Consider the following 25,049-nt stretch of genomic DNA (forward strand, 5'->3'; position numbering starts at 1 on the left):
GGTATGATAGTATTTTCCATTTTGTGGTACAGTTTATATTTTCATCTATTGATTAAGGACTTGCCCCTGAGGAAGTTAACAACAACAGTTCCCCAGGCTTAAAAGGAGAAGGAAAAGTGTGTAAACGATTTGGCTGAAAATAAGGAAACAAATGTATTTCCTCCTCCCCTTTCCCCTAGTGAGAGTGAGTGCTGAATAAAAAACCAGTTGAAGACAGTGGAAAGATTTGCTCCTTACTTCAGCAGCTTTGTATCTGGCTCTAAGCATGTATATGTGAGATAAATTTTGGCACTACTGAAAACCCCACCCCATACCTCCCACTGTGAACATGTCATCTTTCTATGTGCTTATGCATGCCAAATCTTATCTCTTGTGAAATATTGCCCAGAATCAAGCTATGTTTACTCAAGTAATAGGGAGATTCACTTATATGCAATAATTTCTTCAATGGAGAGGCTGTTATTCTGCAGTTGTACTTTGGACTTTGTTCCTAGTTTAGCTTCTGTTTTTTTAACTTGATGTTTTTATCCAGGTTTGACAAGAGGGTTGGATTTTTGTTGGAGGTTTTTGTTGGTTTTTTTTTTTTTTTTGAAGTTACACACCTGGAATTAGCTTTTCCTGCCAAGAATTACAGTGCACCTGGAAGTACTAAATCATTTTAATCTGTTTTTTAGTGGTTTTGCACAATGGAATTGCATCTCTTTAAATCTTTCTTACCTTTTGCAAAACTAAATTGCAGCTCTAGACAGAGCATTTTATGAGTATGTAGATAGTGATATCATGAGATAGTTGTGCCCTGCTAGTGACTGCCTCTACTGAGCCCAGAGGCAGTTAGCTGAGAACTTCATCTCCGGGTTCCTTTCCTCTGCAGTGGCTCTGCTTACCTACATAACATATGGAAATGTGAGCATACCCTTACAGCAGATTGTTTGCTATGTTTACACCAGTTCTAACACTAATCCCCATTAATGTTTGATATTGCTCCCAAAGAGTTTAAATAAATGTCAGGCCTCAGATCCATTGCATACGTGTTAGGCATCGTATAAACTTTGGATGGAAAGATAGTGAAACGCTGTGGGGTGTCCTTTTTTAAACATTACTTTTACTGAGTGGATTAACCACATCAATGTATGCAAAGCCCTGCTACTTTCATGATTTCTGTCACCACATTTAAGAGTCCTATTTTCAAGGAAAACATAAGCCAGTTTCACATAATCTTAAAAATCCACTGTGTTTCTTCTGCTCTCAGTTACTTCCATTTATCAAATGTGTGTGTGAGTGCAAAGTGAAAGAACAGCCAGATGCACACTAACAAATATAAAAATGTCAGACACAGCCATACTAGCTGCACTTTGCTGCAGAACAATAGCCACCAGGGTCATGGCAAAGTTTGCCTCAGGCTGTGTAGCCCATCCAGCAGCAGCCTGGGTGCCTCAACTTGTAAGAAAATATTTAACTGCTGTGCAGAGAGACATGCAAGGGAACAGCCTGTGGACCACAGAAATGACAAGTGCCAGGCAGATTCCCAGCTCAAGCTGCTCCTTCGCCCAAAATGAGCAATATGTGCTTACTGGGATTTTATGTTACAGCAGAGGGAAATTTAGAGACCTTCCTTCTTTGTCTGCCACAGGGAGAAAGAAGCTGCTCAGGCCTCCTCTGTGCCAGGCATTCCCTTTCTCTCTCACCTTCCTTTCCCAATTTGATTATTTTACATGAGGCTGTTTCTCATGATGATTTTTTTTTAATTACTCTTTCAGAGGCTCAGCTCTGAGGCTGCAAAACTTTCCTATCAACCACCACCACCTCTGTCAGTCATATTTGGGATGCAACCACTTTGCATTTAGAGGACTTTCTCATTATATGTTTACATAGTGTCCATTTGAACAAGACCCAGATCTTAGCTGGAGCCTTTCTGAAACCCTTGAAACCCAGTAGCAATAATATTCAGCTACAAAAGTCACCAGCAGGAACGAGCAACACTGTGGGAGTGTGCTTGGGGACAGCAGACAGTCAAAAGTAGAAAATAGTTATTGAAACAGGCTTGTAATTGAACAGAGCTGATCTGCTCCTTTAGGCTAAAGGCAACTAATTCTCACTTCATCCAACCACAGAAAAAGTAAATAAAAGCTGTAGACACAGCCATATCTCTTAAAACACAGTGTTGTTTAGTAACAAAAATAATTGGACTTCACAAGTTAATAGGTTTTGCAGCAGGAGATAATTTTATGTTAAATGGCTAAGCTGTGTCTCAACCTTTGTGGGCTTATTATATCCTTTAAGTAGTTCAAGTTTCCAGATAACCAGCAGCAGAACCAGGTAGGCAGGCAAAATTAGTATGGCTGGGAAAATTTGTATCTGTCACACAGGTCTGGTTCCCACACACTCTGGTTACATCATTACTTAGTCTGTTAACCAGGAAACCAATTAGGCCAGAGAGCTGCTGTCAGGTGACCAAAACACGAAAATGCACAAGAAACCCTACCCGAAAGATGGGATTTCAGCAGAGGCCCGCAGATAGCTGACTCCTCTTCTGCTGCACTGCAATTTTCGTATTTCGTTTCGCCTTTGCTTTCAGGCTGAGCTCTGAGGTCCCACAGATTGATGGTTGAAGGAGCCTTGTTTCTCCTCTCAACAGGTGTGCTGAGAAAATTGTTTCCTGCATCAAAAATTACACAAAATTATGTAATAATTTCTCTAATTCACTCTGGCAAATTTCCTTCTCCTTCACACCTTTTAATTTACAGGGTGAGAATAAGGCAGTAGGTACAGAACTGAATGCTGTGGTTAACAGTACATTCATCTTAAAGGAAAAGGGTTTATAAGGCTAGGGTGCAGATAAATTCAGGGAAAAAACACTTTCAGCAGTGATTGTTTGTTTTCTGCAAATCTGAAGATTTGTCCATGTGCAGAGGAAGCACAAAGGTCTCTGGGCTCACCCTCAGCAGAGAAGTGAATGGGCAGAGGAGGCCAGCACAGGGCACTGGGAGGACAAGTGAAAGCCAGTTTCCCATAAAGCATACATAAGAAAGGAATTTATGTACAAATAAATACACCTGATCTCTATATTACATCACTATGTGGCTAAAATGCAGCTTACATTACTATAATACTTTATATATGCATATATTGCATACTGTAAGTGGTGCAGATATTTTCTAGCTTGTACATCTTTCCTGATTATGGCATCACCTGAAGAGCTCACTGCCCTGCTTAGTCCTTGCTCTTATCTACTGAAAACCTGCAAACACCTCCAGTACCTTCACTCCGGGCCAAGAGCACTAACAAGCCACATGCTCCTTCTCCTTGTTCTCGTTCAGATTTGTTTTCTGTTAGCACAAGGAGAAAGAAGGAGAGAGCTGATTAAACCTCACCTCAAAAGCCTCGAGAAGAGACTTCACGAAGCAGGGGAGGGCAGGCTGAGGGCACAGGGGGTCCTCCCCCAGTGGAGGGTGATGCTCGAGTACCAGCACTGCTGTTTGATCCATAGCACAGTGCCTTGGGGCTCAAGGGTTTGCCCCGTTTGCCCTTTATTTCTGATGGCCTGGCATCTTTGGGAAAATTTTTTTGGGGAATGGTGTTCAGAGGAAGCAAACAAATCAGAAATCTTTTCCTTCCCAATGATTTTGGTGAGCACGATTTGATCAGTGTGCAGAGAAGAGCAAACCAGTCCCTGCCGGACGCCTGCCAGCTCGGGGAACCAGGCTCTCACATGTTTTCCAGCACAAGCACCTCATTATTAATTCATGCTCCAGGTCCTCTGTACATGCTGTTACTAATATTAGGTTTCAACAGAGTAATGAGCAACAGCAATAGACTGACTATCTAAATATATTTTAAATAATGTTTGAAATATTAAATTTGAGTTTGGATTTTTAATTAGAGCCTAGGCAGGGTATTGACAATCTTCCTACTGTTTTGCAGCCAGCAAGCAAATAAGATAGGGATTGTTCTGATCTGAACACTGAAAGCCAGTCTGATTTAGGGGATGGATCTGAAATACAACACCAAACTTTAAAGCATGAGGGAAATTTGGCTCTGGCTTCAGCAGACAGACTTTGACCCATCCCTATACTAAAAAAGGACTTTTGATATGGGACTTTTGTAAAAGTAAATAGTTGTGAGATCAGCACTTACGGATATGCTCTGGAACATCCTGTGACTGAGTTGCCCAGGGACAGTTTGAGTCTCAAGGACACCTCTATTATTAAATAGAGGGGACATGGTATAGTTGGACATAGAGAAAAGGGGTTGTTGTGGTAAAAATATAAATATATAGTATAAATTGATACCTTTAGGACATTTAGGTATTTAGGACATTTAGGTATTTAGGACATATACAGCAGAAAAAAATAAGGCAGGCAAGCTGTGGATCTGAAACCCTACAAGGCTTCAAAGTCCTTCTCACTGCTGTGCTCCAGGCAGGAGCATAGGTCAGCATCTCTTCCTTGCCTGGACATACACATATTAAAGGACTCATTTAAAGTTGGAGCTGGGTAAAGAGCTAGAGCCATTTTCCTGTGAGTGTGCACATTTCTGAATGTGCTCCCTTTGAGAGGGAGTTTGCAGTGAAGATTTTGCTGTTCTGGAACTCACTCCTTCCACTTGGTCTGTTGGGAGTCTGAATACATTGACCTGTGGGGCACATTGCGAAGCCTAACTATTTTCCCAGGATTTTTCTGAATGAATGACTTGAGTAGGTAGAGAGAAGAATGTTTCATTTGTACAGTACGTGGAGGCTTTTAATTAATAATGTTCCCATTTGAATGCCTATTGTATCTTTAAATGTGCTTTGTACATAGACCTAGAGCATCGAATAACTGCAGGGCTTTTTTTCCAATTAAAACAAAAAGAAATCCCACAACAATGTGGCATTGCTGCCACATGTCTTTTTGTGATATCTTTATACAGTGTCTAGCACAGTAGTCCCTGATCTAGACCATGACTTCTCAGTGCCAGCACCTAGATAGAACTGTCCAAGCTATGGCAGGTTTCAAGGAGATGAAGTTTCACACCAGTTGGAGAGTTTGACACTGCTGATCATCACTGTAAGGTTGGGGATGTTCTTCAGTCAGTCCTTGACATTAGAGAAGTGCCCAGGCTCCTCAGGGTGGCTTTACATTCTTCCTGTCTGGATCTGGAGCTCTTGGGAGATTGGGTCTTTTCTTGAGTACGTTGGGCATTTCTTATTTTTATAACAAGAGAACTAGCCTGTGACTCTTTTCACAGCAGACAGGTTTTGTGTGTTGAAAATAAAGGTCTTTGTATGAATTGAAGTTTTTTACTGGTTCCTGCAGTCCAAGTGAGAGTTTTTCAAAATTTTTTTTTTTTTTGTAAAAAACTCTTATTTGGTAAAAAGATACTCAGTTTTGATATCACAGATTTCCAATTTTTTGTCTGCTTTTGTCCTCCCCAAACACCCTGACTTAGCCTGAATATAAATATTTTAATTTTAAAATGTCTCAGAATTAAAAAATTTCCTACAGAAATATTTGTTTATCTTTTGGGTCCAGCTAGTGGTCAGCAGGTCAAATCTGACTCAAGGAAATGCTTTTATATGGTCTAATTATTTCTCCCTGTGGGAGATGCAGGCACCTTTCCTGTACTACATACTTCTAAAGCATGAGTACATCCTTCTGTGCCTGGTCACCACATTTTTCTGATTTCAGTCTGCTGACTGTTGCTTTTTTTAAAATCTACACCTGGACCAGTGTGTCAGATATTTTGAGGAGACAGGTGAGGGCGCTGCCAGCAAACTGGAGTTTTATTGCACAACTCATTGTGTTTAAGCTGTTTTCTTGATAAGAAGTTGTTGTGCAAAGACAAGTATCCAACAGGCTTTTTCCACATGGCGTTTGTCCTTGTTTCAGTTGTGTGTTTTGCTGCTAGAGCAAACCACCACCCTTCCTGAAAGCCTTAAAAACCCCTCCTGCCACCTCCACTTTTTCATTCCTTTTCACTGAGTAGGCTGCCAAAATTGATTATTTACTGCAGCGTCCTTTTCTCCATTGCTATGGGGCCTTCCCTCCTTGATCAGGCAAGCACAGGGCAAAGACCAGGTGAACTCAAACCTGTCTCCAAATTCTTAATGCAGACTTCCTTTGAGAAGCACCATGCCCAACTACACTGTTTTTCTTCCTCTCTGAAAACCCTTTGAGAATTTTACATTTAAATCAGTACTGCACAAGTTTCCTTATGTGGCTGCACTACTCTTGTGTGTCTATTTCCCTTAGGAGAGACAGAATGGTTTGTACTGAACTGTGAGAAGAGCTCAAATTTGTACAAATTCTGCCCTTACATGACGATACACAAAGGTCAGTTACAAGGAGAGGGCAGGGTTTAGCTCTAAGGCAAGATAAAACATCACTTTCCTGAAGAAAAGAGATGATATGCATTATTCCACAGAGTAATTAAACTACTGCTGGTACACTGGTCAGCATCTTATTCTATTTCTTGATTTTACTATACATGATGCATCTTTGACAGAATTAAATGCCCTTAACTTTCCATTGCTTTTGCATTTGATGGAATCACAAGAAAATTTTGACTAGAAGAAAAAAATTGTGCTTCTCAAAATGAATGATGGCATACATATAGGAGGAATAAACAGTTTTAGATCTAAAAGCCCTTCCTATGTAAAATGTGTTTAAAAAAACAGTTCACAACAAACTGCTCTCAGGCAGTTAAGATTTACATCCAAAAGGATGGGTTACAATCACACATTTAACATTTCTTAGTATAGATGTTCAGCTGTGCTTACTGATGCTGGCAATGAGATGTCACCGAGCAAAAGAATAGTTTACTGCAATTGCCTTTCCCTTAAGTTGTCCTCTTTTAAGACACTTATCTGAATACATGCTATGGTGGAGAATGTTGTGACTGAATTATTCAATCTATTTTGTGTTAGAAATTTGTACATAAAGTCTGGAAGACAGGCAATCCCTGCTCTTCTCTGATCATGCTGAGTGTGAAGAGCTCTGGGACACAGCCTTACAACAATGCTAGGAAAGAACAGACTCCAGAATGACTGAACTGACTCCAGAGTCTGCAGCAGACAACAGCTCTTCAAAATAAGCCACACAGGCAGTGATAAGCCATTGCAGACACCTAACTCCCAACACTAGAAAAGCACGAGTGATAATGGGAAATGCTTACAGTGGCATCATGGATGTTTACATCAGCCAAAGGCAGATTTTTTTTCCAGCTAAGCTGGACTGTGGTTTTGGTGTTCTCAGGTCCACAGCACCCCTGGATATTCAGACAATATCCCTGCTTGCTATGTCCATTCCCATCTCATCTGGCTGTGAGGTGGTGAGATCTGTATCATATTTCTGTGAGCTGCACAAATGCTGCTTCCAGATTCAGCTGCTGCAAAACATTTTACATGAGTCTGAACAAAGAGATTCCAGCTGGTCCAGGCTGAAGCAACATGTTTGCTTCCTTCTCCCTTTCATCTCTAAGCTCATTCATGCTGAGAGTGAATATAATTGCTCTCTATAAATACATTCAGGTTAGGCACTAAAGCGAGAGAAAAGATACTTAAGCAAATGGACAATGATGACACAAGAACAAATGATTACTAATGAGCAATTAATAAATTCAACCCATAAATTGAAGTTTCTGATTATCAAAAACCTGAAGTTCTGTACCACCTTTCCACTGTAACTAGGAAGAAAAATAGAATTATTTTGTGAAGCTTAGTAAATGTTTAGACTATGAGATTGCTTACAGCATCAGAAGAACAGATTTGGTAATCTACAAGATCCCTTCCACTTCTATGCAAATAGTGAACACAAAATCTGAATCACTGCCTGGAGTTTATCTTAGCCTTCTGTTTTACTTTTATTTCAAGCCCTCTGGAATCTGACTTTTTAAATGTTCCACCAAATCTGCTCTTGCAAAATCTCTTACAGGTTCTTGTTAATGTAAGCCTAACACCTAATCATTTTTCTTCCTGATTTGCCAGATATCTGCTCCTTGAGCATTAAGTGATGACTTATCTTCCTCAACTTCTGTGAAGGACTTTCTTCATCTGGCTTTTTCTCCTCTAGAAGTTCCACAAGTTCTGTAGTGATTCTTTTCTCATGTCCTTTACACCTGACCTGAAAATGTAGCCCTTCACAGAAATATCACAGTAAACTTTATATTCCAAATTACCTTCTTTTCTATTTAGATTTTGAAATTGACAGCTTGCTACCACCAAGCACAGTAACATAGCAAATAAGAGCCCTAAAGCCTATTTGAGGAATTTGTTATGGTGTCAGCAAGGAATTTTTCTAAATTAGGCTGAACCCCTCTGACAGAATCTTCAACCGACCTGTCACTCATACTTATGATATAATTTCTGCACCTAAACTTCTCTAGGTCCTCATGCTTCAGCTCTGTTGAACTTTAACAGTTCTCTCCTATTACATGAAGCTATATTATGTACTGATGCTGAGATTTCCTTTTTATTTTCTGGTTTTGATGAGTGCAGATTTAACCTGTTGCCTGCCATCCATCCATCCATCCATCCATCCATCCATCCATCCATCCATCCATTCATAAGGATGTTGCAAGAATGATTCTTTGTTAGCTGTTTTCCTTAGGTGTCACTGAACTGTATTTCCTTCTTTTGTCAGCCAATACAGGATTTTGGCTTTACACAAAAACTCTCTTTGTTGACCTCCTGCATCATCTTGAGCCCCTAGACATAAGCTCCCCCTCATAATCCATCCATATAGTGAGCACCTACCCACATCTACTTGCTTGATTTTCAATTCTGTTTATGTTCTTTTCTAGTCTTCATCTCCTTGGAGCAGCTCTGGCGACTTCAAGTAATCTCATTATCCTCCTTCAAAACACTGGTGTAAACTCTTCTGGCAAACTATCTGCAAAAAAGTTGGACCAAAATTTTAAAGTTATGTCTCTATGATTATTGTTTACTAATGTCATCAATAGGGTTTGACTCTTTCTTTGTGCATCCTCCTATCTTGTCTCTTACATTGTAAATGATCCAGGGCAATGACTGGCTCTTCATCTGTATTTATGCAGGAGTTGGTTCAGTGGCAGTCTGGCTCTTCATAAAGCCCTGTGCTGATGCTCAGCTGTGACAACAGAAAAAATAACACTGTTATGTCAGGAACACTGTTCTGTCTTTCATTCCAACTACTGCCATTCCTTGCCCAAAAGTGAGAAGTGAGTACTGCTCAGGGGCTTCTGGTCTTTACTTTTTATACTGGACCTCTGGGACTCCCTCTGCTTTGCTGACATTCCTTATAATGACGTTTTCTCTGGAAGAACGGAACTGTCAATGCATTGGATGAATAACTAGGATACTTTTAGTGAGAAGACCATGGAGATGAGTTCAGGTCATCCAAAGAGCAAACTGAGTGTATCTGACTGTGTTGGTACAGAATAGAAAATAGAAAGGGAACCAGTGGAGTTGTGGTCTATTCCCAGGTCTTTTGTGGCTACTTTATTGGTGAGGTCAACATTTTTCACTCTTTTGGGAGTCCATTTCCATTTGTGTTTTGATTGCCTTTGAGATTTCAACTGAAAGCTTCCAAGGAAAGGGATAGTAATGTTTTGAAGTCCTCAGCACAAACACTTTTAAGTGCCACTGTGACCTCCTGCACCACCATCTTTTTTATAACTCAACATAATTAGACCCTGAAAATTGGCCAGTCAAAAACTCCTTCTTGCTAAGGGGGAAACTGAGCCTTCTTTTGGAAAAGATAGATATAGCACAGAGCTGGAAGTCAGCAGGTTCCACGATGATGGTAGGAAAGTGCAGCCAGCAAGGCATCAGAGGGGACAGAGGGAAGGAATTTCTTTAGTCTGGACAGAATTAACTGCAATCCAAAATCCCCAAGTCAACTGTTACCAGGCATGGAAGCAAGGACCTGCCAGCAAGGATTTTGTAGGCAGGGAGAATGCTATAAATGACTGATTTTGATTTTAGTTCTTACCTAGCTACTTTGTGTTTCCTCTCATCAAAAGATTACCCTTCTTGTTTGTGCTCTGCACAACCTGGCTTTGTGAGTTTAAAGTCTGACAGACTTCTCTGGGGAGCTCACTGTTGGCAAAGGTCTAGAAGGCAGCTCCATCTCAAAGCTCTGGCCAAACCAGTCATATCACACCTCCACAGTACAAAATCCTTGACATAAGTTTTTTTCCTTTCCATATGGCATATTAAGAGGTGGAAAAGATATTAAATATAACAGAGTATTGATCTTGGTAATACTGTACCCTATATACCAAAAGCACTTTAATGCCATAATGACTCCATCCACAGGGAATAAGTTCAATGAGAAAATGCAGGTGCATGCCAACCAATTCACCAGAAGAGGTTTGCCAGTCTGCCAACAGGGTGCAGAGACTCCTGAGCTCTTTTCCTTCCCCACATAGCCCTCAGGTAAAAGTTTGCAGGACATTCAAACACTCGTGAGCTGGCGGAGTTGCTGCTTCACATGCCCTAACAAACGTAAACACTTCTGTTTCAGCACATCTGCCATTGCAATGCCTACAGCTTTTCCAGAACCAAAGGATTAACTTTATTGTGCTTTTGCTCAGCAGATCTGGTAACACAATATTGTACTTCTAAGCAGACAGATTACTCACAAGTTTCTGGATGCTACATCTTTAGAAACTCACTCTACTTAAAGATAAGTGTTGAATCTTGCAATCCCAGAAACATCCAACTGATGTAAAAAACATTTATGCCAATGACCAGATGGATGCTATTTTTCCTCAGGTTATTTGGATATTCCAAAGTAATGTTTCTATTACTCTTTTTTTTTCACTTTAATATTAAACAGATGCAGCTTGTTTGTAAAGACTGTTATGAGCCACTTTTTCTTTAGATTTATAAAATAGAACAATAAAAGATGTAAGGAGTTAGAAGGGGTTTTTATATTACTTTATCATAAAAGGGAAAGAGAGACATTACATCAATATAATTACATATGTATTAAAGAGCACTTTATGGACCTGTATAGAGAACCCCATTCAGCATTTCTAGGAACCAGGTGTAATACCACAGACATCAATTAAGTTATTTTATTTTTGGTAAGGGTAGATTTGAATCTAGAAAAGTCATATTTATGTCTTTGCTTCTGCTTGTGCAGCTGAGCACATCTGACACCTTTAACTAAATACTGAGATACTTACAGAAGCATTTTCCTGGAAAGTCAGGTGCCATCTTAATTTCTGGCTTATTTTTCAGAATGGTCAGCATCTTGTCCCAGTCTAGGGACTGTGAGAAGTGCTGAGGTCTCCCAGTTTCCACCACAGCAGCTGAGAACTCGGCTGTACATTGGCCCTGCTGCCCAGTACTAGCAAGGCTCAAAGAAATTAAAAATAAACATGCTTTTGTATCAAAGGAAGCAAAACGTGATTGACAACTTTCAGAGCACTTTGATCAGTTAGGAAGTTTCTCCCATAACTCTGCTCTCCCCATTCAGCTGATCTCTTCTGGAGAGTGGTTCACCCTTTGATGTAAGGAGAACCCAAACCTCCCAGTGACTATGGTTCACCAAAATGTGTACTGTAACTGACTGACTTATTTACATAGATATGAGGCAATCTAATTGCAAAAAATTGGAGACAAACTGTCTCCTAAAAGTAGATGTACAGTGAGAATGTCCACTGAGATGAAGGCATTCCATTCCTCACAACCAAGGGAAATTGGCCAAACTGATGAGCTATTAAAGTTTTTTGTGAATAGGCATCCTTGAAATGTGAGATATTTACTCACAAGAGGTATCATTATTGCTGCTATTTATTTTGCTTTGTCTCCAGGTACTTTATTTTATTAGAATATGAGGATTTTGTCTCAATCAGATTATAAAGCATCTTGCATTATAAAAGCTTAGGTTCAGATAATGATAATTTTTTAAACATTCATTTTGTCTCAGCTGATAATTGCTATGCTGAGTTCTCATTCAAAAGCAATACTATTATTATTGTTGTGAAATTCAAACATTAAGATTTCAAACACTATTGAGTGAATGACAAAAGTACAGTTTCCAAACTATAAAAATATATTTTCACCCTGGTTCTTACAAGCTGGAATGGATCCATTCCATTTTACTGTGGAAATAATCTTAACTGAGGAATTAGCACTTAGTCTGGCTGTGAGGTAAACTGGGCTTATTTGACTGAGTTCTGAGAGTTTAAATATCCAACCTGGTAGGAACACAACTGAAATGCACTTTAGAGTCCATGTTGACAACATGCTGCACATTCTCCCTTCCCAGGGGCTTTTAGAGGGTTGAGGCTGCTGAGTACTTCTCAGAAATTTGTGCTGCATCCCAGAATTGTGTCCATAGGATCACTGGACTGTGTGTGTGGGTAGAGCTCACTTTGCCAGTGAGCCAGTGCCTGGCCCAAACTTCCATGTCTTAGAATAAAAGGAGGTTCTGAATTCAGGTGATGCCATATGACTTTTAGAATTGTACCATGACACAGTCCCTTGCTCCTTTTACAGAAGAGAGTGTCTCTGTCTCCATGTCTCTGAGACAACTTGAAATTTGTTTGTCAGTTCTCTCTCTGCCCTGACAAAATATTTCCCTCTGCCAAAAACCTAATTTACCAGTTCTGGATGCAGACACTTCATTGACTCAGAAGGGATTGGTAGTTACACATAATTCTAAATTAATTGAAGCTTCAATTCAAGCTGAGCAGTCCAGGTCTGAGCTTTTCTAGACCAACCCCAATTTTAACACCTCTATTATGAGCTTGTAGGCAGTTCATCATCTGCATCTGTGTAACCATAAGTAATTTAGTTTGACAAGAGTGTGCCTCAGGCAGTATGGCAAAACCCCAGTAACATATATACAGAATAGAAACTAGTCAAGATGATTCTGAGCTTCATGATTCCCTGATGGAAAGTTTTTGGACAGGAGACCAAAACGAGCTTTGTGGATGTCACCCTGTCACGCTGGAGTTACTATACAGTATGTTACTGTCTGCAACATGATCCCCTCCTGTCTGCCAGGGGCCACTGGATATACCTGCTTCACTCTCTGCAAGGATGAACGAGGTAAAGAACACCCACCTTGGTGCAATGTGGGAGATGTGGGTTGGGGTACAACTCCTGCTCTTTCAAAGACACCAGCTGTTAGTTTAAATAAGAGGCACAGCCCACCAAGGCTCAACTTGCAGCATGGGAACAGCAGCCCTTCCTGGCAGGAGCTGGGGAAGGTGGCCACGCACACAGGGTGGTGTCTGGGGACGTGTTCATGGTGTGATCAGCCCCTAAAGCCAAGCTGTGAGTGGTGTGGTGCCAGCATGACCCAGTTCCTGTGCATTCTGGGAGAGGGTTTATCCTTGTTCCATCAGAATGGACCAGTCAACACGGGATAAATGCACTCTCAGCATCAAAAGGTATTTAAAGCTAATTGAGATCAAGTCAGGCCATCTGCCAGGCACCATGACAAATCCTCTCCATCCACTGTGCAGGGAGACAAGGTCTTGTGTATTTCCATTGCAGGTATTCTATTCTCTAAGCTGGCTGATCATTACAGACTTTGATGAGGTAGGCACTATGAATACTGCACAGAGATGTTCTCAAGTGTTCTAAAAGCTGCCAAGCACTCCATTTTACTTCAGTGTTCCATTACCTTGCACTTCTCCTATGGCTATATCTGGCAGACTTTTTCTACTGATTCTCCAGACCAGTTGTCCTCTCCTTTTAGCAAAATTATTAGTCAAGACTACAGACCCAGTTCTGCATTAATTTTTCAGCTTTGCATATAATGATAATGCTAATAAATATCTTCTATTCCAGTAGCATTTATCCAAAATCAAGATGGAAACCTAACATGCCCAGCTGAGAGCACAGCAACTTACCATTAGTTTTATAAAAGTACCCAGTAGAGATCTGAATCTATTTTGCACAGTTGGGTTTTTCCTTTTGGGGAAAGAATAAAATTCAAGATCAATATCTTGCCAGAAAATGTGGACAATGAAAACAGATGTGAGCATTGACTTTTCTGGCCCTAGTTTTGGGAAAGTGCTTCAAAAAACAGAGCTCTGCAAAGAAAAATTGATATTATAATAAACTCCTGTTGAAAAAAAATAAATCCCGTTCGTCTGATTCATGGTTTGATGATTAAAAACCCATTTTCCCTCCATTATCCTGAACTCCAAACAGTTTCAGGCTAAGGTACTGGGTTTTTCCATAACACAACAATAAAAGCAGAATCTGTAACGATAACCCAAGACCCAAGATAGCGTCCACAGACTGCTCACAGAAGCAAAATAAAAATAAAAACTGCTACAGAGAATAAACAAATACTGCAACAGCCAAAACGTTATGCTGCCTTTAAGGCTCTACCTGCTGAAAAGCAGCTGCTTTAGGTACTCCTGTGGCTACTTTGCCACAATATCTTAAAACTTCACACCTAAATGATCACATTCTCAGAGAGGCCCTATTTATCTCTAGGGGAGTTGAAGAAAACACCAGGATTAAAAGCTTTTTCACCAAGGTATTCAGGAACCTTTATCCTGATTATTTTCAAAGAGAAGGTAGGAGCCTGAGTATCTCCAGATCTTCTAGGTCTGTGTGACTCTCTGGAGGCCACAGGGCAAAGAAGTGGCAGAAGAGGAAAGAATTTCAGCAAGAAATTTTATCCAAATTTATTTTTACCTCTTATCTTCCAACCACTGGTTAATACTTAATCTACTAGATCAACTTTCTTGTGTTTCACATCATCCTTGTTTCCTAATCCTGCTCTACCTTCCCACTCAGGTACAAATACACAATGGTGCCAGAGCAAAAATTCTCTTTTTATCTCTTGGCAAGGTACAGACATCTGCCAAATCAATGCTGCCACACACATGGCTCTATAAAAGAGCTCAACATAAATTGTTGAGATTGTTCATCAGTTTTCATTTTGACCCAAGGGCTTATTGGACTAAGCAGTTGGTGAGGACACAAGGCACAATGATTTGTATTAGAGAAAGTAGTTGCCCCCTATAACATTTTAAAGGTTTAAAATTGGACAAATAACCACAGTGTATTTTCACTGTTTAATCTATTTGTATTCCACAGTGTTTCTTGGTTTTGAGCTGTATAACGTAGAAAAAAAGAGATTTATACAGCCAACATTTAAATGATTGTAATAATGATTACAACAGTAAATTAGTGTGTCTAACAGTAAGTTGAATGAATGTACAGTTTTGAAATTCCATAATCTCACATGCTTAACTTTTGGATGGACAAGGAGGCAGATTGCTTATATTGAGTCTTTTTCAATGTGTTGTTGTTGTAAGTTTACCAGCAGAAAAATTAATTTCAAAGGCTTGTGCTTTTCTCCCTTATTTCTATTGGTCCTCATAGGAAGGGAGCAGGGTGTTCCAGGTATCTGTGGACCCCAGGATGAAAGTTATTAACTTACATGCTTAAAATTAAGCAGTGATCTGAGGTTTGTTGAATCAGCAAATATAGATTACATTAGTTATTTGATGAAATTAATATTAATTTTTAAATAACTTCTTAGATGAGCGTAAATTGGTTGTGCTGGTAAACTTGGCTCTGTTTCACTTAGTATTCTTTGCTTGGATAATGTGTACTTGGAGAATATTTCCATTTTACCACACTACTAATGTGCACTAATCATGTTTTTTCTTGTTGTGAGTAAATAGCTGGGATGCTGCACAGAACTGTTTGATCAATATAGGATGATTTAAGAGAATGGTTATGCCTTTATTTGTCTCATGATCTTACTTAACATCTGTATGAATCATTACAGTAAGGTGTGTGTTACTAACAGCTTCCACATACCCATTTATATAGACAAAAGTTAAAATATTAGCTGCCTTTTATTTCAATAGATGTAAAGTGTCACTGTATTTTTCCATTGCACCAAAATACTGCAAATAGTTCACTTATAATGTGTTTTTTCCCCCCCATTGACTTGTGTGTCACTTCATGTGTGATATCAAACTATGTTGCATGATTTGAAAATCATGAGCTTTCTGCTTTTCAAACCCTCAAGTGAGAGAAAGGCCACTTTTGTAAGCTCCCTGACAATTCCATAAGGAAATCTCTTGAGAATAGGAAGGCACCTTGAAAGTAGGCAACACCAATCCCATTTCAAAAGTCATGAGGCAAGAGACCAAGCTGGTTCTCTGCACATCTGATGTGTGTTTGGACTGCCTGCCAGTGGATTCCTGCACCAGAGCTGTGCCCTCTTCAGAGCTGGGGGCATTGGAAGAGGGAGATCACCATGACTTAAGAGAACATTGCATAAATCCATCCAAGTGAGCCTCTGTGGTTTTTTCTTTCCTTCACCACCTCCCTATCTTTGCTCTTCTATATATTCCCCAGATGAAATTTATCTCTGTGTTGATTTAACTGTTCCATCCTTATGGCTTGATGAAATGCAAATATTTTGTTTTGCAACAGGCTAGTCAGAATTTGATTTGTGAGGCTTTGCATAGAAAGAGGCACTAAATCTCCAGTGATATCTTCCTTCCCCACTACATGTCATGGGCTACAAACTTTAAGGCTGTAGTACCTTGTCTTCACTTGGTGCCAGATTTTATGGCCTCTTTTCTGGCTTTTTGCCATTACAGATTGCACAGATTGGCACTTCTCAGCAGACCACACAGGAATTATACACTATTACACAATCCTGCTGCTCCATACTGTAAACACCTCTCTCCATCATTCAGTCACCTTCTCACTTCTTTTTTATTTGGCTGGAATGTGCTAAGCTTGAGCTTCAAAGTGTTAAAGAATGAGTTGCAACCTTAAATATGGGGGTGCAAAAAGGAGAAGAGAGTCACAGCTGAAAAAGAAGAGGTGCATAATGCAGGGGTGTGTACCCTGAACAGACATGTACCTCGTCTGTGACCTGCCTGCTGGGCCTACAAAACTCTCACCTCAACACCAAGGCACGTCCCACACTCGAGTTCTAGTCTAGAGCCACAGGACAGGTAGCAGGAAAATGCCACTTTAAGTCCTGGCACGCTCTGCTTGGACAAAACAGCTTGTTCACCCCAAATCCTCTGGAAATTCATCATTTCACTCCTGAAACTCATGCACGAACTTGCCTGGTGCCTCTCCCACTTTGACCTGACACAGACCTACTCAAAACAGAGGCCATGTTTTTAAAGATCTCAAATCCTAGTTAAGTCCATACGTTTCAGGCCAAAATCCTGATCATAGAAGTTAAAGGAATTTTATCCATTCATTTATGTGGGTCAGGATTTTATATTCGATAATTTATTCCAGACAAACTCTTCCAAAACAGTGGCATTTCACCTGTCACTGCAGTTTATTTTGCAAATTGTGTCCATTACTGACAGCAGAGATGGAAATTTTTGATAGTCAGAGTAGAAACCACTTACTTCATACCGATCATATTAGAGCATATTGGTGAATAACCAAGAGGAGCATTAGATATTTGATAATCATAGCTTGTATTTGCACAGTACAAAGCTTTTCATCCACCCAAAGAAGCTTTGAGAAAGATATAGGCCATAATCCATGGAGTTAGCCAAAACAAATATGTCCATGAAAAATTATATTTAAAATTATGCCCCCTTGTTAAAGCAATTTATTTTAATTTGCTTCCCTACTTACCAAATTTGAAATATTTCATAACAGATCAGAAAAAGCTATTAACAAATCCAACTTCTAGTGCGTTTCCTTTCCTGCAAAAAAAAAAAAAAAGAAGGTAAAAAGAAGAGAAAAAAGGTTTAAAAGAATAGTACCCTTCCCATAAAATGCAATTTAGTTCACATTTCAAAATGCAAACTCAGACTTTCATCAATTTCTCCTCTTGTATACAAGCTGTATATAAAATACTCTTTTAAGATGAAGTTCACTGCTGTTCATTGTGCACATATACTAAGCAAGTGCATTGTGGTAAACCTGCCTCTGAATCATTGAGTGGCTGGTAATACTTCTGATTATATTAATTATTAAAAATGCATTGTATAGTTTGCAAGTGAAATACCTCAGTCTTGTCAGCCTGAACCTCATCTCAGATGTATCTCAGATGAATCTCATCCACTTATATGGAGCACAGTCAAAAAATATTCTACTCTAATATTTAAAAAAATCAGCCTGTCTTAACTTCCAGGCACCTTAAAAAAGAGATCAAGCCATGCATCTGATGATAAACATGTTCTCTTTCATTATGGAAGGATAATCTTTCAAATATCTTAGAATAATTGATCAAACCCATAGGTTATGTACAAGCCTCATTTTAACAACAAATATTACTGTAAAAATTGTATATAACACCAAAGATAGTTTATAGTTTCATTACAGTTTGGAGTTTACCTACATGACATCATCTAGAAAGGTCAATTTATATCCATAAAAGTAGGTGATATCTATACTCTGGAATGAGGTCATTCCTGAAGTTATCTGCTTTTCCAGAGAAACACTGCCTATACCGGTCAGATTTCTCAAATTTTCAAACATATTTTTCTCAGTTCCATTATTATTTTTGATTCAGCTCAGCTAAACATTACAGTTTGCCTCCTCTTTAAGGATGCTCTGAGTAAAAAACAGCATATATCTGCCTTTTCAATCACATCAGGAATACTGCCATTTTCTGAATTTTATTAATTTTAATAGAACTTTTAAATAATTTTAATTTAAATAGAACCTTTAGAATATTTTTAGTTTAAAAAAATTCTGTTTCATCAAGGCACTGTTTATGTGTAATGATGTGAACCAAGTAAGAACCAAATTATTTTCTCAGGTGTGTGTGCAGTATCACTTATTAAATCCTCTGCCTGCAAAGTCATTGAATTGTTCACATATCTCATCCAAATTGGTTTCAATTGTCTTAACATAATTTAAAAAATATATTTATTTTAACAAATATTGTCATATTTTAGATATAAATTCAAAGTAGTAGAAAATCATTTTAGAGCTTTTCCACTTCATTTATAAGCAGGTGATTGTTTCCTGGTACATCCTATTGCTTCCATAGTCTATGCCAATCCGGATTTGTTACCTGCATTGGTTGCCTCTCAGCAGAAGAGGCTTTTTTCCAACAAACTCAATGAAAACTCCTTTCTGTGCATTGACATGGGAAGCAATTGCTAAAAGAATATCTTTCTTGTTTCGTCTCACACTGCCCCAGGGCTGGGCAGATGACAGTTGTGATCTTTCTCATTTACTGATTATAAGACCTGGGAAGAAAAGAGAAAAACCTAAAGAGGTGAAATCACAATCCCTGCTTGAGCTATTGGGTAATTCACCTCATATTGTTAATGCAGTTAGATATATGTTTTTTTCCTGTAGGAATTCAAAATAGAACTGCAAGATGATTACACGATTTGAAAAGAGTTTCTAAGTAGTATTTACAGGATATCCTTGCTGTGCAACAAACATTCATCCAGAAGAAAAAGTGCCATAGGGAATATACAGATATGCAGATTACAAATAGGCAGACATGCAAATTAGAGAAAATCATTAAATTAGTAAAAAAAATCACTTAGGAAAAGAGTCTCAAATTAAGAGATCAGTGTAAACAATGGCAAAAAACAAACAGAAAAGAAAAATGTCTGCCTTTTTAGAAGGAAGAGACAGAAAATAAGGCTAATTAAAATGTTGGTAAGATGAGAAGAGGACCAAGAAAACAGAGACATGAAAGAAGAGTAAATACTTCAAGTATATCTCAGTTAGCTACCAAATGAAAGAAGTCAGGAAGCCACAATGATGGCCACAAAGAAGGAAAGATATCAAGAGGGAATCAGAAGAGATGGACATCAGCGGATATTGTTTTCTTTGAAGAGGATGGCAAAATCCTCCTTGGAGATCAAAGGAAGTACAAAGGAAGTGAAAAGATTTATTGACCAAGTGCCATCCTTAGCTCACTTGTCTAAATAGAAAATAACTGAAATTCTTGGTCTTACATAATATCTCAGATAAGAACAAGCAGAATGTCAGCTCAGAGGAGCCAGCAGACAGCAAGACTCTTTAACAATTTCTTATAACTCATATAAAACAGCAAAAGAAACTTCCTGACAATGCCGAAGAAGGTCATCTTACACTCATTTTGGAAAACAATTACATAAAGTGTCATTTGAGAAGAACTACACTGGAGCAAAGTTAAAAAGGAAAAATATTAACTTTTTTTTATAAGGTTAAGTGCTACGTTTACTGACATTTGAGATTAAACAAGAGATTCCAGTTTTGAAACAGTTCTGCCTGGAATTTTAGTGACGACATAATATTTTCTTATTAATTTTCACACAATTTATCACGACGTCATAAATGCATTACTTCAACAAACAAACTATACCTGAAAAAAGTTGCTTGCATTTCAGGGATCTCTAGTAGATTTAAATAGTTCCTTAACTGAGAAATTATTACCGTGATAGCCTATATTGCAACAACAGCAACATGAATGTGTTTTCTTCATTAAAACCTTTCTGTATGGAAAAGCAACCTAAAGATCATAGAGGATGTGTTGCTACCCAGATCTGTGTACAAGTGTGCTTTCTGCAGGGGTTATGTCTGTAACCGTGTTATCTGTGCTACACTCACACCCAGCCCCAGTAAAACCGAGGATTTATTATGCTGAACATCATAAACAGACGATGCCAAGGTCGCGTTTCTGCCCCACAGGGCTCAGTCACAGGGTAACTCAACAAAGAAAAGATACAGAAAATAGGAATGAGTTGAAATTTTCAAAGTCCAGCTGTGAATCAGATTCTCCAGGAAGACAGTGGAGACAAGGCTACTTTGATGACATTTTTTCAGGAGGGTGTCAGAATCTAGGCTGATGAAATTATTGAAGGAGGATTTCGCAGTGTTTGCCACACCAGTATTCTTTCCTCACCGTGCTTTCCTGTCAGTCTTTCATCTGTTCCCCTCTTTTCCTTGCTCAGATGCCTGCTTTTGCTTTCCTCCTCTTCACAGTTGCCTTTTGTCCTCTCTTGTACCCTTCACCACTTGCTCCTGGGGCAGGGAAGGAGGAGAGAAATTGGGATTGGGATTCTCTTCTTGGTGAAAGCTCATTCCTAGTGAGGCAGACTTGGACAAAGCACAGAGATCCTGTTCACAAAAACATCTCACTGGACAATTGTACATCTAATTTTCCATTTGCATTCCCTCATAACCAGGACAATTATTTGTGTGAGTAGTTACTGTATTATGGGAATGAAAATCAGCATTGCAGCGATCTGTTTATTTAGGCTCCCTAAAAAAAAAATGGTGTCTGCTTTTATATACATTCATGACACTTGTCTTACATTGCTAACCATCAGTAAAGTTAGTGATTGTCATTAGCAAAACAATCAAACATTGACTGACAGTAAAAGCCAGTAAAATATTCACTTGTCAGTAAAAATGGCAAGATAATTTAGAACTTTTCATTCCTTTGGCATAAGTTCCTGGACTATTTGAGTACTTTTAATATCAAAGGGCTTTATTTATAATTGTTGAAATGATGTGTTCTATGAAAATTGACACATATGACCAGAAACAGAAGTAGTAGGAATCCCAAATTGCCTTGAAAAATGTACTCCAAATTGCACATGTTAAATCAAAATTTGAAATCTAGGTATGAGTAGGAAGACAAAATGCAAGAGGAACAAGTTTCCCAGAGAAGTTGTGGATGCCCCGTCCATGGAAGGGTTCAAGGCCAGGGACAGGGCTCTGAGCAACCTGATCTAGAGGAAGGTGCTTCTACCCATGAGAGGGGGACAAAAATCAATGAGCTTTAAGATCTTTTCCAGTCCAGGCCATTCTATGATTCAGTGTGTTTGAAAAATTGCTTGAATTGAGTAAATATTTAGAGAAGTGTATTTTTCCCATCCCCACTGAGGATAATTTTCAAAATCAAATAATTTAGGAGCCTCTGTCCTAAGTGCTTTGCAAATGTACTCTCTGATGTTAAAGCATGGGTTGGACACAGTGGTGATTGCTTGTAGGTGTCAGTACCTGTATTCCCTGGGACCACCACATGAATTAACAAGACAAAGTTCAGTTTCAACACCACTGCTTGACTCATTACCATGGCCCTCCTAGTAAGTGAGGTGCTTCACAGGGGACCTGCAAAACAGCTGCCCTCTGGGTGTCTTGTTTTGGCGGCCTTTTCCATCTGTTTTACCTGTCTCCCTTTCTGAATAATTTATTTCACCATCTCCCTAAGTAGAGCACCTGGCCTAGGGCTAACTCTTTCACCTAAATTATTCAGAGCTGAAAACTCTTTGGTTTATATTCAGATAATGTAACGACTTAGCAGGACAAAACCCTTAACTTCGAAGCAACGGTGAATGTTTCTAGGCTCTGGACTCTGTTAGCAGCTTGAAAGGTTGGCTGTATAAACTATGTACAAAAGAACCACAGAAATCCTTCCTCCTCAAACATCTTCAAAGCCTCTTTCAGCAGCTAAAACTTTCCAAAGCAGGCTTCTTTTACCTTGATGCCTCTCTGCCACATCTCAGTCCCGCGGGAAGCCAGAGGATGCCTCCGTGTGTGTGCACTGCAGCAGGCTTGTCCCTAGTCTTTATGCAGGAAAAGACACTGAAAATTGGCTGCAGGGCTGGACTTTGTGCACGTCTGTTCTCTTCACAAGCAGGTTTTTGTTCAGAAACACCAAAACCCACCCCTGTGCAGCACTCCCACCCATGGTCCATACTTCACTATCTTTGTCTCATGAACTCTGCAGTTAAAATAATTCCTCCCTGCCTCTGTTCCTAATAGCACGGACAGCTGCCACACTGCAGCAGAAAGGGGCTCTACAAGGTTCTTGCCTTGGATGCCACAAACCAGCTGCTCTCAGGCTGAAAGCTCGCTGGTAATTTTGGGTGCAACTTTGACTATCCCTGTCTGTATTGACGATGACCGAGGGAAAGTTTCAGCTTGCTTTTAAACATTTGTTTTCCCAAAATATTTCCACTGTTTTTAGTCTTTTAATTATGCTGAAAAAGCCTATGATCAGCAGTTTTCTCATTACTTTTGAAAATCTTTATTGATTGTTTGGAAGACAATCAATACCAGGAGGTGATCTCCTGTCTTACAAGATACTTAGTTCAGCAAGTATCTTTATTTCTGAAAGAAGCTTTATTTTAAAAAGTCATGGTAACAAGGGCATAATTTGAGATTCCAAATCAAGGGGTATCTTAAAGCCTTTCCCACTTCAGGTTAAGAGGGAATTATAAATTGTCCTTGGTGAGAAAATGAATGAACCGAATATTTATAAATGAAGGAACAGTTTTTGAGATTGTTTCCAAATGGCCTTGCAGTAAAATATTTTAAAGTTAATTAGTGCAATTTCTATCTGAGTTACTCTGAGTTTACCTCAGAGTCCCAAAGACAGGAATGGGAAAAGGAAAAGAATTATTAAAATGAAATCAGTTTAGGAAAATCAGTGCATTGTCACTTCTACAGTCAAGAAATCCCAAATATTTTTCACATTAATTTACCAGAACTAGCACAGATGCTGTTGAGAGAATATAAAGACCATACAGTAATCTTTATCATATCCTACCTAAAAGCTAAAACTATTTTCAGTTGGATTTCTGTCTGCCTAAGTACCAAAGAATTTGACACATTTTTCAGCAACTAGCATTGTCTATTTACTGTAGGGATGTCCATAATGCCCATCACTCTAGTTCTTATAGGCACTATATGAACTGTTTCATTTTCCTCTAAGTTTATTGAGTATCAGGTATTTGCTTTTTGCTCCAGCTTGGGAAATCAGGGTCATGGATTTCAAATGAAGTGCTTTGTACTCTCCAAGGGCAGTGAGAAAACACAATAGTACAGACAAAATCTAATCAAAGTATTTTGGCTTTTTGCCTTCTTTTTATTTTACAATGGGAAAAAAAATTCAAGGTGCGACTTGAATCCCTTCAGGAGCTCCCTTCCTGTGCGCGCTGGCTCTCGCCAGAAACGTGAGCCTGACACAATGATAGAATGTGCTGCCAGCTCCTCCTGCCCATTCAAAGACCCTCCCTCAGGTATCAGGTGCCTTCCCTGGGCTTTGAGGTCAACCAGACACCTCCCTGGAGGCTTACCTGGGCTGAAGGATACATCTCCCCGAAAACCTGCTCAGGTAGAGCAGCTGTTATCTGAGCTAGGATCAAAGTCCCCCTCTGCACTCCAGAAAAAACATCTTCCAAGCTGGTCTTCTTTCTCCATGATTCAAATGAATGTTGAATGAGTCTCTGGGGACAACAGTTGTTGTGCTGAGGAGGGAGCTGTCAGAAATACTTTATCATGAAAGTTCAGTTCCTTTCAGGGCCTTTTATTATTAATAGTCATCGCTGCAGGGGAGCATTAAACACAGACCCTATTTACTGTACAAATTGATATATTATAAACCACAAAAGCCATCCTGGTGCTTTGCTACTTCACCTTCCTTTTCAGCATGCTAGCATGAGGGAATCTTTAACCTTTGTGTGGCTAGAATAAAGACAGTGAATTTTGGTTTAGCATGGCCAGGCTGGATTGCTCAGAGCAGCTGATTTTTGTAGGATCGCTGTCTTGAGGAGTGGGTAGAGAACAGTGACATCTGTACTATATGAAAGGCAAGACATTTTGCTCCACAGTGACACTGAGTTCATCCATATAAATGTCAAAGGCTTATATACCCCTGAAAAGGCCACAGGATGTCCCTTACAGGAGCTTGTGTTTTTGTACCAGATTTCAAGCAGCTCCTGCAGCTTTCTGCTGCCTGCTAGGGCATTGCACCTCAAACAAAAGATGGACATATTATCTGTAGGTGGGTAACAGCCTGACTTCTTCAGCAATAGCATGTGATAGCAGTGAGGGAATAGCTGCTCTGTGGCATAAGAAAACATGGCAAGAAGAGTCCCATCATCAGTGGGAAGAACGCAGCCTGTTTCCATCCCATCATTGCTGTGGTATCATAGTCAGAAGAGACTTTGCTAGGTCAGTTTGCAGTGCAATAATGGATTTTAGCAGCTAGGCAGAAAACTCTCAGAAATAAACCATACAAGGAGCAGTAGAAATGAAACCCAGCAGGAGAGTGACAGCCCAGAGGCAGGGTAAGTAACAAAAAACACCGTGTTAAAAAACCACATCTATTGCACTTAGTAGCAGACAGGCCCTTGGCTTTGCACTT

The 25,049-nt window shown here is 39.4% G+C and overlaps 1 protein-coding gene across 6 annotated transcripts in view; it reads right to left on the reverse strand.

The window, feature by feature from the left end:
- Window positions 1-25,049, reverse strand: part of LOC148222690 (uncharacterized) — a 178,792-nt gene that overhangs the window by 104,883 nt on the left and 48,860 nt on the right. For 4 of the 6 annotated variants that reach the window (XR_015805601.1, XR_015805599.1, XR_015805600.1 and 1 more), the window contains exons 2-5: window positions 17,573-17,643; window positions 8,981-9,083; window positions 8,732-8,867; window positions 2,483-2,656 (exon numbers count right to left, since the gene is read on the reverse strand). Coding sequence is in view for 2 of the 6 variants with exons in the window: in XM_088170485.1 (XP_088026611.1) it covers window positions 2,483-2,656; window positions 17,573-17,591 (193 nt within the window). In the remaining 4 variants the exon portion in view is untranslated. Of the gene's footprint in view, window positions 1-2,482; window positions 2,657-8,731; window positions 8,868-8,980; window positions 9,084-17,572; window positions 17,644-20,795; window positions 20,915-25,049 lie in introns of all 6 variants that reach the window. The other 2 variants (XM_088170485.1, XM_088170486.1) reach the window with 2 other exon arrangements.

The sequence above is a fragment of the Sturnus vulgaris genome, chromosome 10 (assembly GCF_052056855.1).
Source record: "Sturnus vulgaris isolate bStuVul1 chromosome 10, bStuVul1.hap1, whole genome shotgun sequence".
In the NCBI taxonomy this organism is placed as follows: domain Eukaryota; kingdom Metazoa; phylum Chordata; class Aves; order Passeriformes; family Sturnidae; genus Sturnus; species Sturnus vulgaris.